General features: G+C 49.0%; 1 protein-coding gene across 3 annotated transcripts in view; it reads right to left on the reverse strand.

Annotated features, from left to right (window-relative positions):
* The window catches only part of LOC139754242 (AT-rich interactive domain-containing protein 3A-like), a 141,195-nt gene that overhangs the window by 17,327 nt on the left and 109,699 nt on the right, over positions 1–14,169 (reverse strand). For all 3 annotated transcript variants that reach the window (XM_071671567.1, XM_071671566.1, XM_071671565.1), the window contains one exon: positions 1,551–1,807. In XM_071671567.1, coding sequence (XP_071527668.1) covers positions 1,551–1,807 — 257 coding nt within the window. The remainder of the gene's footprint in view (positions 1–1,550; positions 1,808–14,169) is intronic.

A 14,169-nucleotide genomic window follows, 5' to 3' on the forward strand; every position in this document is an offset into this window, starting at 1 on the left:
TAATGGCAGCTACATTTAGCGCAGTCAGCAGCTGAGGATGACATCACTTGTCCGCTAATCAGAATAAAACAATTCAGTGACGACGGAGTTCACTGAAATATTTGAAGTTGGTAGTTGAAGATTTCTTGTGTTTCAGGTGTGAACAGCTTTGGCCCTTCACCTAACCTTTCAGGGTAGAGTTATAGGTCACTTAGTAATAATAATAATAATAATAATAATAATAATAATAATAATAATAATAATAATAATAATAATAAAATAATAATAATGATAATAATAATAATAACAATGATAACAATAATGATAATAATAATAATAATAATAATGATAATAATAATAGTGATAATGATGACTGATATTATTATTATTATCCTTATTATTATTATTGTTATCATTATTTTCTTTTTCTTTCATACTATTCGCCATTTCCCGCATTAGCGAGGTAGCGTTAAGAACAGAGGACTGGGCCTTAGAGGGAATATCCTCACCTGACCCCCTTCTCTGTTCCTTCTTTTGGAAAATTAAAAAAAAAACGAGAGGGGAGGATTTCCAGCCACCCGCTCCCTCCCCTTTTAGTCGCCTTCTACGACACGCAGGGAATACGTGGGAAGTATTCTTTCTCCCCTATCCCCAGGGATATATCATTATTATTATTACTATTATTATTATTATTATCCTTTTTTCTTTCAAACTATTTGCCATTTCCCGCGTTAGCAAGGTAGCATTAAGAACAGAGGACTGGGCCTTTGAGGGAATATCCTCACCTGGCCCCCTTCTCTGTTCCTTCTTTTGGAAAATTAAAAAAAAAATAATGAGAGGGGAGGATTTCCAGCCCCCCGCTCCCTCCCCTTTTAGTCGCCTTCTATTATCATTATTATTGTTATTATTATCATTATTATTATTATTATTATTATTATTATAGTGTCCCTTCGGTATACTCCCCAGAAGAGCATTCGTTTCAGCTGAAGCAATAATGTACAACTGTGATGTACAACCTGTGATGCGCCAGATCATACCGGGGTACTCTAACCTCATCTTCCCACCTCTCAGCCACTGTGTCCATCGCCTTCGAACTACCCACTGGACTGGTTTTCGCCAGTGGCCGCAGGATGTCCAAACCACAGGACTCCTCAGCTCTGCAATGGCTGACCCTCTTCCACACCAACGCTGGCAGTCGAAGAGACGAAGATCGAGCCTATGTGCACGTTTCACCATAAGCATTTTGGGGGTGAGATATATCATCAAGAAGTTGGCCTGAGTCTGTCCTTCAGCGATAGCTATTCAGACACGGGATAAAGTCCTGTTATCACAGAGGGGTCACTCCCTCTCTCGACTGACGCTTCTGAACAGCACATGTAATCAGGTGGCTGACCCAGTAACCACAACTAATGGACGTACTAACACCGTAAGTACTTAGGGACGTCTTGGGTCAAGCTAGATTAGGAGAGATCAGTATAAGTCATGAGTCAAGTCATCACAAGATCAGTCAGAGCAACGGTGGGTCAGGAGGTGTCACTATGAGGTCGGGGAAAGACTGGGACGTAACTCACCCATGAGACAGTCCGGCTGAGGCAGGGGGTACGTGGTGCCGTTGCCGTTGAAGTGCGGTCGGGCGGCGAGGGAGAGCGGCGGGTGGAGGCTGTGCAGGGACTGGAGGTTCAGCAGGGGCGGCTGCACGGAGTCGCAGTAACTGCCGTAGGAGGAGCGACGACCCTCCCTTCTGTTGTTCTCGATGGCGCTCTGCAGCTCGGCCGGGGTCGACAGCTTGCTCTTCTCGCACTCGTACGGGTACAGGTACTTGGTGTACCTGCGGGTGAGGAGACAGGGGATTAGTAGGGTGGTGTAGTAGGGTGGAGGACGGTACAGAGAGTGAGTGTACCTGTGGGTTGGGGTTAGTATGGTGCAGGATCGATATACATTCCTGGTGTACCTGGTGCCCTAAGAATGACGAAGGGTGAGGATCAGTATGATACAAATGCTATGGGAACATAGCATACCCGTCCTTGAGAAGGAAGATTGGTGTCTCAAATGCATGCAAATGCTGTAATGCAGCACATCAGACGAGAATACATGACGAGAGGGACTGCGGTCGTCACTGGTGTACAGAGTAACGCGTTGGACAGTACACCATCTTACAGCAATGACCTGTACACCAGCTCTAACACCGTTTTAGAGCAAGCGCACACACACACACACCGCTTTCGTTACGAGCCCCACCTCGCCTCCAGCAGGAAGCAGGCACAGGCCATGATTCGTGTATCAGTTCGCCAAATGATACAGTCATGCGAAGCTGTACTTTACGGCATGCAAATCATTGGTAACAGCTCCGTGGCGCCCGGGCACCGCGCAGGCACGAACAAGATCCGGCTGCATGACGTAACCCAATCTTCAATCACCCCGGCGCATCCCACGAAAATGAATTCATCTCAGACCCGTAATGACATGGAATTAGCGAGTGTGGATGATGTTTAAACACAGTGAGAAGAGACGCTTCAGAATCTCCGCCGAGTTGGCGTGCTGCAAGACAGACTCTCCTCCACCCCCGAAGATAATTTCGAGGTATACATCTTTTACGATCAGAGAGAAAGGAGCTGCAAATAACAGGTTTGGTAGACATAAGGCACATCGGCAACCTGGAAGGGGTCGAGAGGTGGGTTCCCTTGTGCAACGTACAGAAATCCCTGACAGCAATGCCTCACAAGGAGAAATGCTCGCGCGCGGCCGCGGTTTCCAACCCCTCGCCACATGGCGTGGATAAGACGGAGCGGACCTGATGCAGATGAGATCGAAGATGATGCCCATCCTCGGCAAAGCGGCCGACGCATGAGGAAAACAGAGGAGCATATAGCGGGAAACCTCGCGCTAAACGTTCGTTGTCTCGTAGGATTTTGCGAGACGTGTTTAAGGTCCCGTCTCCGTCGTCACACACACACACACACACACACACACACACACACACACACACACACATACAGCTTCTGGCAATATTCCTGATAGACATCAGTGTTGTGAATATTCATCATGTCTTAGCTTGATAGACAGGAGTTGGGCATGTTTAACATTTGTTATCCTGATAGCCAGAAGTAGAGTTGTGCATATTTAACATATCTTGATAGACAAGAGTACTGTTAGGCATATTTAACATTTCCTACCATTTCAATTTACGCTGACTACTAAAATCGTATAACTGATATTAATATCACTAGTCAGATAAAAAAAAAAAAAAACTATACTATTTACAAGTTATGAAAGTGAAAAATGATATTTGTTTTCAAGATATACGTATAAAAAACAGAACCTGGATAAAGGCAATGACGCAGAAAGCCTGTGTTCAGGTAATGTATAGAGAGAGGACAGCGTGCGGGAAAGATAGGTGGTGAAACATAGGTAAAATCAATAGAGAAATGTAAAAAAAAGAAGAAAAATTGATATCCACGGACGTATTCATGGAGGGAAGTGAATTTGGTGTGAAGCGGACCCTCTTGTGGGGTGGAAGGAGGGAGGGAGGCATGGAACAGAGAGGGAGAAAGAGGGAGGATAGGGAAGACATGTGAGAGGGAAGGAGGAAGCGAGCCTTCTTGCGAGAGAGAGAGAGAGAGAGAGAGAGAGAGAGAGAGAGAGAGAGAGAGAGAGAGAGAGAGAGTACCAAAAAATGAGATTCTGCATAGCCCTTGTCTTGGCCAACAGTTGCACAAAGTGTCCATCTTGGGTTCATCTGGTTCCATTTGGAGCCATTTGTCTCGACTTCTTTATAAGGTTTGAGAAGAACACTCTCCGCATTTGGTGTCTTAGATATATCACGTCGTTGGGCGTACGGTAGAGAGAGAGAGAAAAAAAAGAAATAGCATCCTCCATTTTCCTCGTCTCTCTTACATTTTTGTCTTGTGCCTTTTTTGATGAATACGAGAAGACCCTTGTGCATCCATCTACGTTTTTGATGAATACGAGAAGACCCTTGTGCATCCATCTACGTTTTTGATGAATACGAGAGGACCCTTGTGCATCCATCTACGTTTTCTCGTCGACTGGGAAATGCTCAGGTCTCGTATGTCTTTACTTCAGTTCCCTTCAAATCGATTGCCAGGCATATATCATGTATCCTCCACTTGTTCCAGAGTATATGGGTAATCTTCTTTCGAACTACTAATGAATTCATGGAAATGATCAAGGTAATTCCCTGTCTTATCCACAAAATCATTTTCAGTCTCTCTCTCTTTCCCTTCTCTCTTGTTATATTCATTACTTGCTCTCAAACGCTTGTCAAAGCTGGATGCTTGAAGCGACGCCTTTGTCTTTCGAACCTTTTATTAAAGACAACAAATACGCCTAAGTTTGTCTAATTTCTAGTTACGTAAATTACCGTCCCCATAGCTTCATTTAATCATCTGCCATGTCCCTCTGTTTCAATGTTCCTAGATCTCTTTTCCAGCATCAGTCGGTACCCTTTTGTTTATGAAATTCGACCTCAGAATCTGTTACTGTGTTCTGTCCCTTATTTTCTTCAGCTTCTGGTCTCTGTGTTATGGGCATTTCCTTTTGTCGACTTATAAGAGGGGCATCCATGGAAAACCCTCCTTACTTTTTTGTCTGATGTCTTCCGCTTAATACGTCGTGTTTCCATATGCTAAATTCCTTTTGAAACCCTTCAGCTACTCTGTGTTACCACGATCTCTGATTATGATTCTCAACTTCCCAATTTTCTCTTCCATCCGATGAGACTTCTCATAATCTCTGATCTCATTCCTCAGTTTCTTAATTTCTTTATCCATTTGTTGCAACTTCTGGTCCTTTCTTCTATAAGTGTTGACTTTCCTACCTTTATGGTCACACCTGATTTGTTATATCATTTTCTGATCGAGTCTCTTAGGGAAACCATGAAATTCCCTTCCATTCAGCCCCCTTTCAATAGATCTCGTAAATGTTATTAGGTCATGATATTTTACCTTGCCTGAATCTATTTTTGTTATAAAGGAATTCTAACCTCGCTTGTTTCTGGGATTATACTCCTCTAAAATTTGTTAGTTTCAGCATCTATACGATGGGAATCCTCACACAAAAGGTCAAATCCAACCCTTTTTGATTTCCTTAAGCTTCTTGGGAATCACAACCAAACTCATGTATAAATGACTGAATCACGAAAATTTTAATGAAGAGAGTCAGTACATGGTTGACAGATTCTCAAGTTGCCTATTTACAAAGAAGATCAATATTCTTCCGTCCTCGCACTATTTCTCAAATGCTTTACCATCTTCATAAACCCATCTCACTTATCACGCCATACCTCATATGTTTCCCCTTCTTCATAAACTTATCTCACTTAATTCCAGCCAATCGCTTCATCCCTTTGAGTGAATATCACACAAAGTGTAAATAAATAAGTGTACAAATCCAGTTCGCTCCGCCACGCAACTAAATCCCACACACCTGGAAACCTGCCAACATAAGACGTATATCGATGCAACTTCTATTTTCTTTCTTTCTTTTCCCCCGATCCAACGCCTTCTCATCATCGGTGAGCTTCTGGGGAGCAAGTCAGGAACCAAAGCCGATCCATTAATTCGCGGCCCAACGCTGACTTACACATATGGGTCTTAAACGTTACCCAATATGTAATTTGATTCGTTTTTAATGTTTCTTAACTACCCAGCGGCCTGGGGGCAGTTGGCTGGCGAGCTGGGGGGAGGGGGGAGCACAGGCAGTCAGTGGGGGGATAATGGATGGGGGAGCTGTGGAGGAGGAGGAGGAGGAGGAGGGTAGTCGTGCGGTTGGTGGAGAGAATATAAGGTGCGGGAAGCCACCTGTGCGTTACATGGGAAAGCCAGGTGACAGAAACCCTCAGAGTCCCATAGATATCCCAGGTAGGCTTATGGTGTTCTCGTCCTTCAACTGCATCGCGAAATCCAACCCCCAACCTTGACACGACACACACACACACGCTCTGTGACAACCTCCATCATAATGCAACATGCTTATCCCCCGAAGCCAGACAAATATATACGAACGTGTGGTACAAGGAACCACACCAACCTGTCATGCACTCCATCCCACACACACACACACACACACACACACACACACACACACACACACAAGCGCGCACGCGCGCGCGTCTCCGTGCACATGATAAAGTCGTTCCTTTAACGAAACAGATGAACAGAATATCTTGCGTCGTCAAACAGGTTACGAACGGTAACTCATGACGGACGAGATGATGTGCTTGAAGCAAGCAGGCGGGTGCGAGCAGGCACTAAGAGATCCGTCTCCCATCACGCCTGGAATGCGTTGAGCAAAAATGTGTATGGAGAAAGTAACACGTCAAGCAGACCACAAGAGGCCACTGCTTTTAAACTGGGCTATACAGGTACTCCCAGCATCTTAGTCTGTGTCTGAGGATGTTCATCATATGACCTGCAAAGTCTGTGGCCAGACATATGGACACAAACCAGAACAGCAATGTTTTAGAATGAAAAAAAAAATTAACTTTTTATAAATAAATCTAAAAAAAAAAAAAAAAAAAACACATACTGTTCGGCATGGTCCGACACATATAATCAATGTTCCTTTCCCTGGAATTCTGAGTCTATGTCCTTTTTCACTTCTGGTAAATGACCACAATTACGATATCTGAAGACCACAAGCCCATGCCACCGACCTACTTTGTAACATGTATAGAGGCAGCTAAGCCACTGGGGACCTGGAAGATACTCTCGGTGACTTGTGCAATCCCTCCTGCGCTACCACTTACAAGGCAGCCATGATGTATTAGCCGGTGATAGCGGCAAAAGTAGTAGGAGGAGATAGAAGGCACGACTGATGGAGGTCATTTGGGTGGGAGTGAAGGGGTAGATGGAGGGATTGTGGTCGCTAAGGTGCGCTGGGATGGGATGGGATGGTATGGTAAAGATGGTGAGGTGTGGCTGCTGAAGGGCGCTGGGAGAGGATGGTAGAGATGGTGAGGTGTGGGTGATGGGAGGCGTCTGGATGGGATGGTTCACATGGTGAGGCTAGGGGGAGGAGGAGGAGGATACAAGGAGGGAGATAGGTGGAAGGGGCGGAGGGAGTTGGTGCGGTCGTAGGAGGGTACTGGGGGTTGAACGAGAGTTGATGGAGACGGCAAGGTCGATGATGGATGCTGGGGGAGGGGACGACTAGGGTTGGGTGGGTGAGGACGCTGGAGGAGGACGCTGGAACGTATTGGTAAGGGTACTGAGGGGTACATGAGGGGATCACAGCCACTAATTGGTCCTATGAGTCTAGGAGGGGCTGGTGGCGGGAGTACACTGCGGAGGGGCGGGTGGAGGGAGTACACCGCGGAGGGGCGGGTGGAGGGAGTACACCGCGGAGGGCCGGGCGGCACTGGAGGGAGAGGAGGAGCGGCAGGCGGATGGGAGAGATGGGAGCGATCCCATCTCGTGGTACCATGGGGTGCAGGGGAGCTGGGATACGAAACACTCACCTGCTTGTCTCAGGGTGTGGAATACGGCAGGAGAGACGATGAAACTCAGACCCTTCTAACGTGAGGACAAGACTACTGAGGAGTGGCACACTCGATGCCTCGGAGTGAGGAAGGACGGCCCATGGGGGTGAAGGGTCAATATGGCCCGACGGCCCATGGCTTGTTGCCTGGCCACATCGTGCTCCGGCAAGAGGAGCCAGACGGAACTCGGACCGTAGCTGCTACGTCTTGAGTCATCAGAATTGAAACTATTTCGTGAGTGAGCCTAACTTACCCTTCTGACGGTGGACTTAGTCACGCATACAGCTGGTAAAGCAACAGATCGGCAGCGAAAGGAGATGCCAGATCGGACAAAGAGCAGGAGTCGTAGGTCACTGGAGACAGACAACCCGGGTCATCAGGATGTTTCACACGCGAGGTCACGGGTCAGGCTGGAACGGGGGAACCAGTCCGCCAGGAGGTGTATTGGGGAGAGGGGAGGGTCTAAAGACCTCTCCCGCAGAAGCTCTGGAACACGGGCTGTGGCAGGTGGGACAGCCGGAACAAAGAACAACGACTCGTTTGAGACACACGACCTCCCACCTACATGATACTGAACACATCAGTGGACAGCGCGTGTGGCCGTCACCCAGGTGGAGGACTCACCCAAGGGGGAGAACAGGCAGCAGACGAAGGCGAGTGGAAGATACAACTTAAGATCTGATTCGGAGGAGCGCAAGGAGAAACGAAGATTCCTCGAAGAAGAAGTCACTCCACCTGACCACCAGGATGCCATTCATTCTGACAGATGTAAACATTTGGATGATTTACAGAGATACGGAACACGGGTGTAGAAGTCTCTCTCTCTCTCTCTCTCTCTCTCTCTCTCTCTCTCTCTCTCTCTCTCTCTCTCTCTCTCTCTCTCTCTCTCCCCTGTACATGCACGCACAGCAGGGGAACATCACCCTCCTCACCACCACACCCCCAACACACACACACACACACACACACACATACACACACACACACACACACACACACACACACACACACACACACACACAACTGCTATGAACCTGCGCCTCGCAAGCGAAGACCATACAACACCACAAGCGTGCCAGTAGAGATCCTCCGGGTATGTCTTCATCACCGCCAGCAGTCCTAGTAGAACTACACCTCCGGTGTTCCTTGAGTCACCTTCTTCCGTCACCACCAGCAGAAGTGTTCCTCCCCCTAAGCAGGGGCCCTCAGGAGCTACCTTCATCAGCGGCCGCGGGCGTGTGGCGGCGAAGGCGAGGGGAGGCCAGACCTGGCCAGTAAAACGGTAGCGGGCGTGGGTCGGGATGGGCGTGTGGGGGCGTGGTTAGTACTGACTTACACCAGGCGCGCCCACCGTTTACGAGCACGCCAACCACAGCCTCCTTACCTACCTAACTTGGCCAGGACACCACAGCACGTCCACCACAGCCTCCCTAACTTGGCCAGAACACCACAGCACGTCCACCACAGCCTCCCTAACTTGGCCAGGACACCACAGCACGTCCACCGCAGACTCCTTAACGTGGCCAGGACACCACAGCACGTCCACCACAGCCTCCCTAACTTGGCCAGGACACCACAGTACGTCCACCACAGCCTCCCTAACGTGGCTAGGATACCACAGCGAACCAACCACAGCCTCCCTGCCTACCTTACAAGGCCAGGATACCTGTACATGAGACCCGAAGCGCCACTGACAACACGCAAACACGAACGCGTACACGGACACGGCCATAGTCATTAACACAGACCAGGGGACAACACACCTTAACTCACTCACATACAACATACTCACGGACCATCACTGACATTCTACAGCCTCTCTGTGGGTAGCAGTGGCTTATTACTCCCGTATGTGAGATTTTTCTTTCTGTTTTAATAATCAAATGTTTGTGAATATAAGTACGTCTAACATACAGCCAATGATTCATATTTTTTTCGTCCATACGAATGAAATCATTTCATGGGTGGGTACAAGCGCAGCCAGGGCTCTGAAATGATCCTTTGGTGGTATCCACAGACGTCCCGTAACCCCCTGGAAAGGTCAGGGTTGGACCCATGAACACCAGTCGGCCCTCGCACCCTCAGGTCGTCTCCTACAAGTACATCACGTGCACCATGTTCTCCCTGCGACCACACGTTCCACAGGTGTAGCACAAAGCCACTCATATCCTTCTGGCTCCTCGTCCGGCCTCTGACGAAGAGGGGCTGGTCTTCCCATCCACTGTCGTGAATCCCTTGCATGGGGCTATCTAGCAACGGGAGGTTAACTCTCTATCTGCACTGCATCAGCAGTCCGATCGCACTTCCGATCTCACTTAAGTATATCGGCGGTTCTCCACGAGCATCGGTACGGAAGCAGCTGCATAATCATGAGAGAAGACATAAAGGGAATGGCTAGCTGCATGTGACCCCGATCAACCGCGCGGCGGCACAGATCAGAACCAAGCGGCACGGCCCCAGAAGCCCATACCAGCCTAACGACACAGGAGCACAAGAATGGCGATATCAGCGCCACGAAGGGAGGTCCAGACAAGAGCCTTTACCGCCCCTGGCCCGAGAGCGACACATAAACACGAGCCATAAGGCTTGCGCCGTATCGACCACCCGAAGTCTCTGGCTTGGAGGTGTTCGCTCGGCCGCTGCCTAATGACGTGTAGGAGTGTGGCTGACAAGTGTCAGCGGGGCAGGATACACAGAGCGGCAACCCTCTCCCTACCCGGAGAATGGTGTCCACTTGGCCTCCAACCCTGGGATCAGCCAGGGGGATAACGAGCCGTGCGCTGGGGCACCACAGGGGCGGCAGGTCTCAGGCCGGCGACCTGGGGGTTAAGGAGGGAGGGAGGGAGAGGCGAGGCAGCTCAACACCAGTAGCGAGAGTTGTTGTGATGATGGGAACAGGAGGTGAGGAGGAGGAGGAGGAGGAGACCTTCCTGCCTCCTACCGCCACTCCTACACACGGCCTCCTCCTCCTCCTGCCAGTGATGGCAGTGTTGCTGCTGCTGGGATGCGTGCAAGTTCTCCTGCTTCGGTAGCTACCTACGGCTGCATGATACTGTTACGTATCCCGAGGTGACGAGACCATTGTTCCTGAGAAAGCTGTTGTTCCTGGAGTTGCTCCTGTCGGTTCTCGGTCTGCTGCTCCTAAAGCTGTTACTGCTACGTGACCCCTGCTTCTGCTGCTGCTGCTGCTGCTGTCTCACAGCATCTGACTGTACACCTAACTAGTCTTTTCTAGTGATGGAGGATGAGGGGGGTGGGGCGATCGAGACACCCTCCTGACGCTGCACTCCTGCAGGAGGTCTGCTCCTCCTACTGGCGGGTGGCTGAGGCAGCTGTTACTGGCAGTGCTGAGGGTCTGGGTGTCGCCGGGGTGGAGAGCCAGCAGTGGCACCTCCGGCAGCAGCGCAACACCCAGCAGTTCATCAGTACAGCTGCTCTGCGTCCTCTACGAGCGTGTATCTTCTTTTTCTTCACGTCGGCAACCCATGATCAGAGCACCGGGAGAACTGACACACACACGTGTTCTGCCCTGGCTTGATGATGTATATATGTATCTAAGGGGACATATGTACGCCTGACAGGAGGTGTCCTTGGACACATATGTACCGAGACGCACGTGGAACAGGGGAAAAGGTATGTGTGTGTGTGTGTGTGTTTGTGTGTGTGTGTGACAGCTGCAAACACCCTGCCTCGCCTCCCCCACACAGACGTGTGCTTCATCATAAATCACAGAGGTGGATTATGGCTATGTCTATGTTTATTCAAAACAGCTGTAATTCCTTGGGCAATATCATAATCCTTTGGGCAAATTTGTAATCCCTACGGAAATGTTGTAATCCCTTGGGCAATGTTGCTGTAATCCCTTGGGCAATGTTGTAATTCCTTGAGCAATGTTATAATCCCTTTGGTTAGGATATAATCCCTTGGGAAATGTAATCCCTTAGGAAATGTTGTAATCCCTTGGGCAATGTTGCTGTAATCCCTTGGGCAATGGTGTAATCCCTTGGGCAGTGTTATAATCCCTTTGGTTAGGTTATAATCCCTTGAACAATGTTGTAACCCCATAGGTAATGTTGTAATCTCTTGAGTATAGTTGTAATCCTTAATCTGAATAATGTAATCTCTTAGCCACGAAGGTGCATCCCTTGAACATGACGGTACGACCCCTTAACACAACGGTACGACCCCTGAACACGACGGTACGACCCTTGCGGACTACGGTACGACTCTTGAACACGACAGTACGAACATTGAGCACGACGGTACGACCCTTGAGCACGACCGCACGGCCCTTGAGCACGACCGCACGACCTTTGAACACGACCGCACGACCTTTGAGCACAACCGCACGACCCTCGAGTACTACGGTACGACCCTTGAGCACGACGGAGGCTGCATCTCCACTGCGTATTACCAGATCCAGCTGTGATGTCTTCCCGCCAATGATTAATGTGACAGGCTTACTGCGGACAGAAGACAAGGCAGAAAGGTTTGGGAGAGGAGCACATCACATTATCTCACTCCCCAGGCGCGATTCCTCTTCATTTAGACCTCTTTACGTCGAGATACTCCCTCTGCGGAGCCAAACAGTCGAGTAAATCAAAGTAACCAGTCCCATCGCGGGCGCCATCATGCTCCACGCTATATAGACTAATAATATCACATAATCATCTCACAAATGGTAATGTATATAGCCAATAAAATGTGAAATGTGCTTAATAAAGTCCCCCCATTTAACAATCAGACTACATCTCAGGGTTTGTGTTGTGCATGTCGTTGTAACCCGCCGGGGCCAAATCACCAATCCGTGGTGGTCCAGTCTGGCTGGGCCTGGGGCCCCCATCCCCACAATCAGAGGTCCCCGGGGCCGGACAATCAGACCATCGTAACCCATCTGGGCAACGAGCCTGGTGGGTGGCTGCGGGTTGAACTGGACAATAAATATGATTCGTTTGAGATATATCGTTATGATCAACTAACTCCACAACCCCCACAACCACTCCAACCACCTCCCCAAGCACCCTCCATTCCCCCCTTCCTCTCTCGCCAGGGTCACCTCTACACATGCCTGCTGAGGTACACTGACTGGTAGGGTACAGTGAGGTACAGTGTCTGGTGAGGTGCACAATAGGATACACTGCTTGGTCAGGTGCACATCCCGTGGTACAGCGCCTGGGATGGTACGACAAGTCTGAGGTACACTGACTGTAGGGTACACAGACTGAGGTACACTGACTGAGGTACACAGACTGGTAAGGTACACAGACTGAGGTACACTGACTGGTAGGGTACAAACACTGAGGTACACCTACTGGTAGGGTACACAGACTGGTAGGGTACACAGACTGAGGTACACTGACTGGTAGGGTACACAGACTGAGGTTCACTGACTGGTAGGGTACACACTGAGGTACACTGACTGTTAGGGTACAAACACTGAGGTACACTGACTGGTAGGGTACACAGACTGAGGTACACTGACTGGTAGGGTACACAGACTGAGGTGCACTGAGTGGTAAGGTACAAAGACTAAGGTACACTAACTAGTGAGGTACACAGACTGAGGTACACTAACTGGTAGAGTACACAGACTGAGGTACACTGACTGGTAGGGTTCACAGACTGAGGTACACTGACTGGTAAGGTTCACAGACTGAGGTACACTGACTGGTAAGGTACACAGACTGCGGTACACTGACTGGTAAGGTACACAAAGTGGGTAACGGTCTCGTTGAGAAACTAACCCGCTCCTAAGGAGGTCATCATCACCCTCCTCCTGATTGGAGCGCATCCTTGAATCTGCTGGAGTTCTACAAAAAGGGTTCCTGAGGTTCTATCAAAATTAATCACTTATCTCTAGTGTGTGAGGTGTATAAGTATACTTAAGTACGAAGGCAAGAGAGTGTACCGTGTTATGTACACAAGGACTGAGGTGTCCATATTTCACTGCAAGTGTCACTGTTCCCCCATTTAAGGGGGCACTTATCCCCGCCCTCCTCCCCCGTCAATTACCCATGTTACAAGGTCTTCCCACTCTCCCCACATGACCCCCCATACATACTTACACATGTACTAAAAGGGACTTATGTCCCTCTAACTTACAAATGATAGTCACACGCAAATACCTCACTAATGATTTTACCTCTTGGAATAACTTTACGTATGAATACACACACACACACACACACACACACACACACACACACACACACACACACACATAAATATATATATATACCAAGGTAATTTCCAACATTCGAATGTAAGAAATGGCAGAGATTCTCGCCCTTCTGTTGCCCTTAAATAAGTGCGAAAGATTCCTTCTTCCTCCACTTCCTCAAGTAGGATCCATAAAACTGTTCGTAGCTGCTGGCCCCACACACACACCCACCCCCACCCACCCACACACACACACACACACACACGCACACAAACGCGCGCGCCCCTGACCACAGTAGATGTTTCCTGTCTACACATCAGCTGCAGGGCAGCACCACAGGCTGAGGAGGACCGACTTCTTTCCATCTCCCTTTCAAATGGTTCCTCCAGGATTCGCATGCATCGTATCAACGCTGCGGTGAGTCAGTCAGTGTGAGAGAGAGAGAGAGAGAGAGAGAGAGAGAGAGAGAGAGAGAGAGAGAGAGAGAGAGAGAGAGAGAGAGAGAGAGAGAGAGAGAGAGAGAGACGACAGC

This window comes from Panulirus ornatus, chromosome 16, assembly GCF_036320965.1.
Source record: "Panulirus ornatus isolate Po-2019 chromosome 16, ASM3632096v1, whole genome shotgun sequence".
Lineage (NCBI taxonomy): Eukaryota > Metazoa > Arthropoda > Malacostraca > Decapoda > Palinuridae > Panulirus > Panulirus ornatus.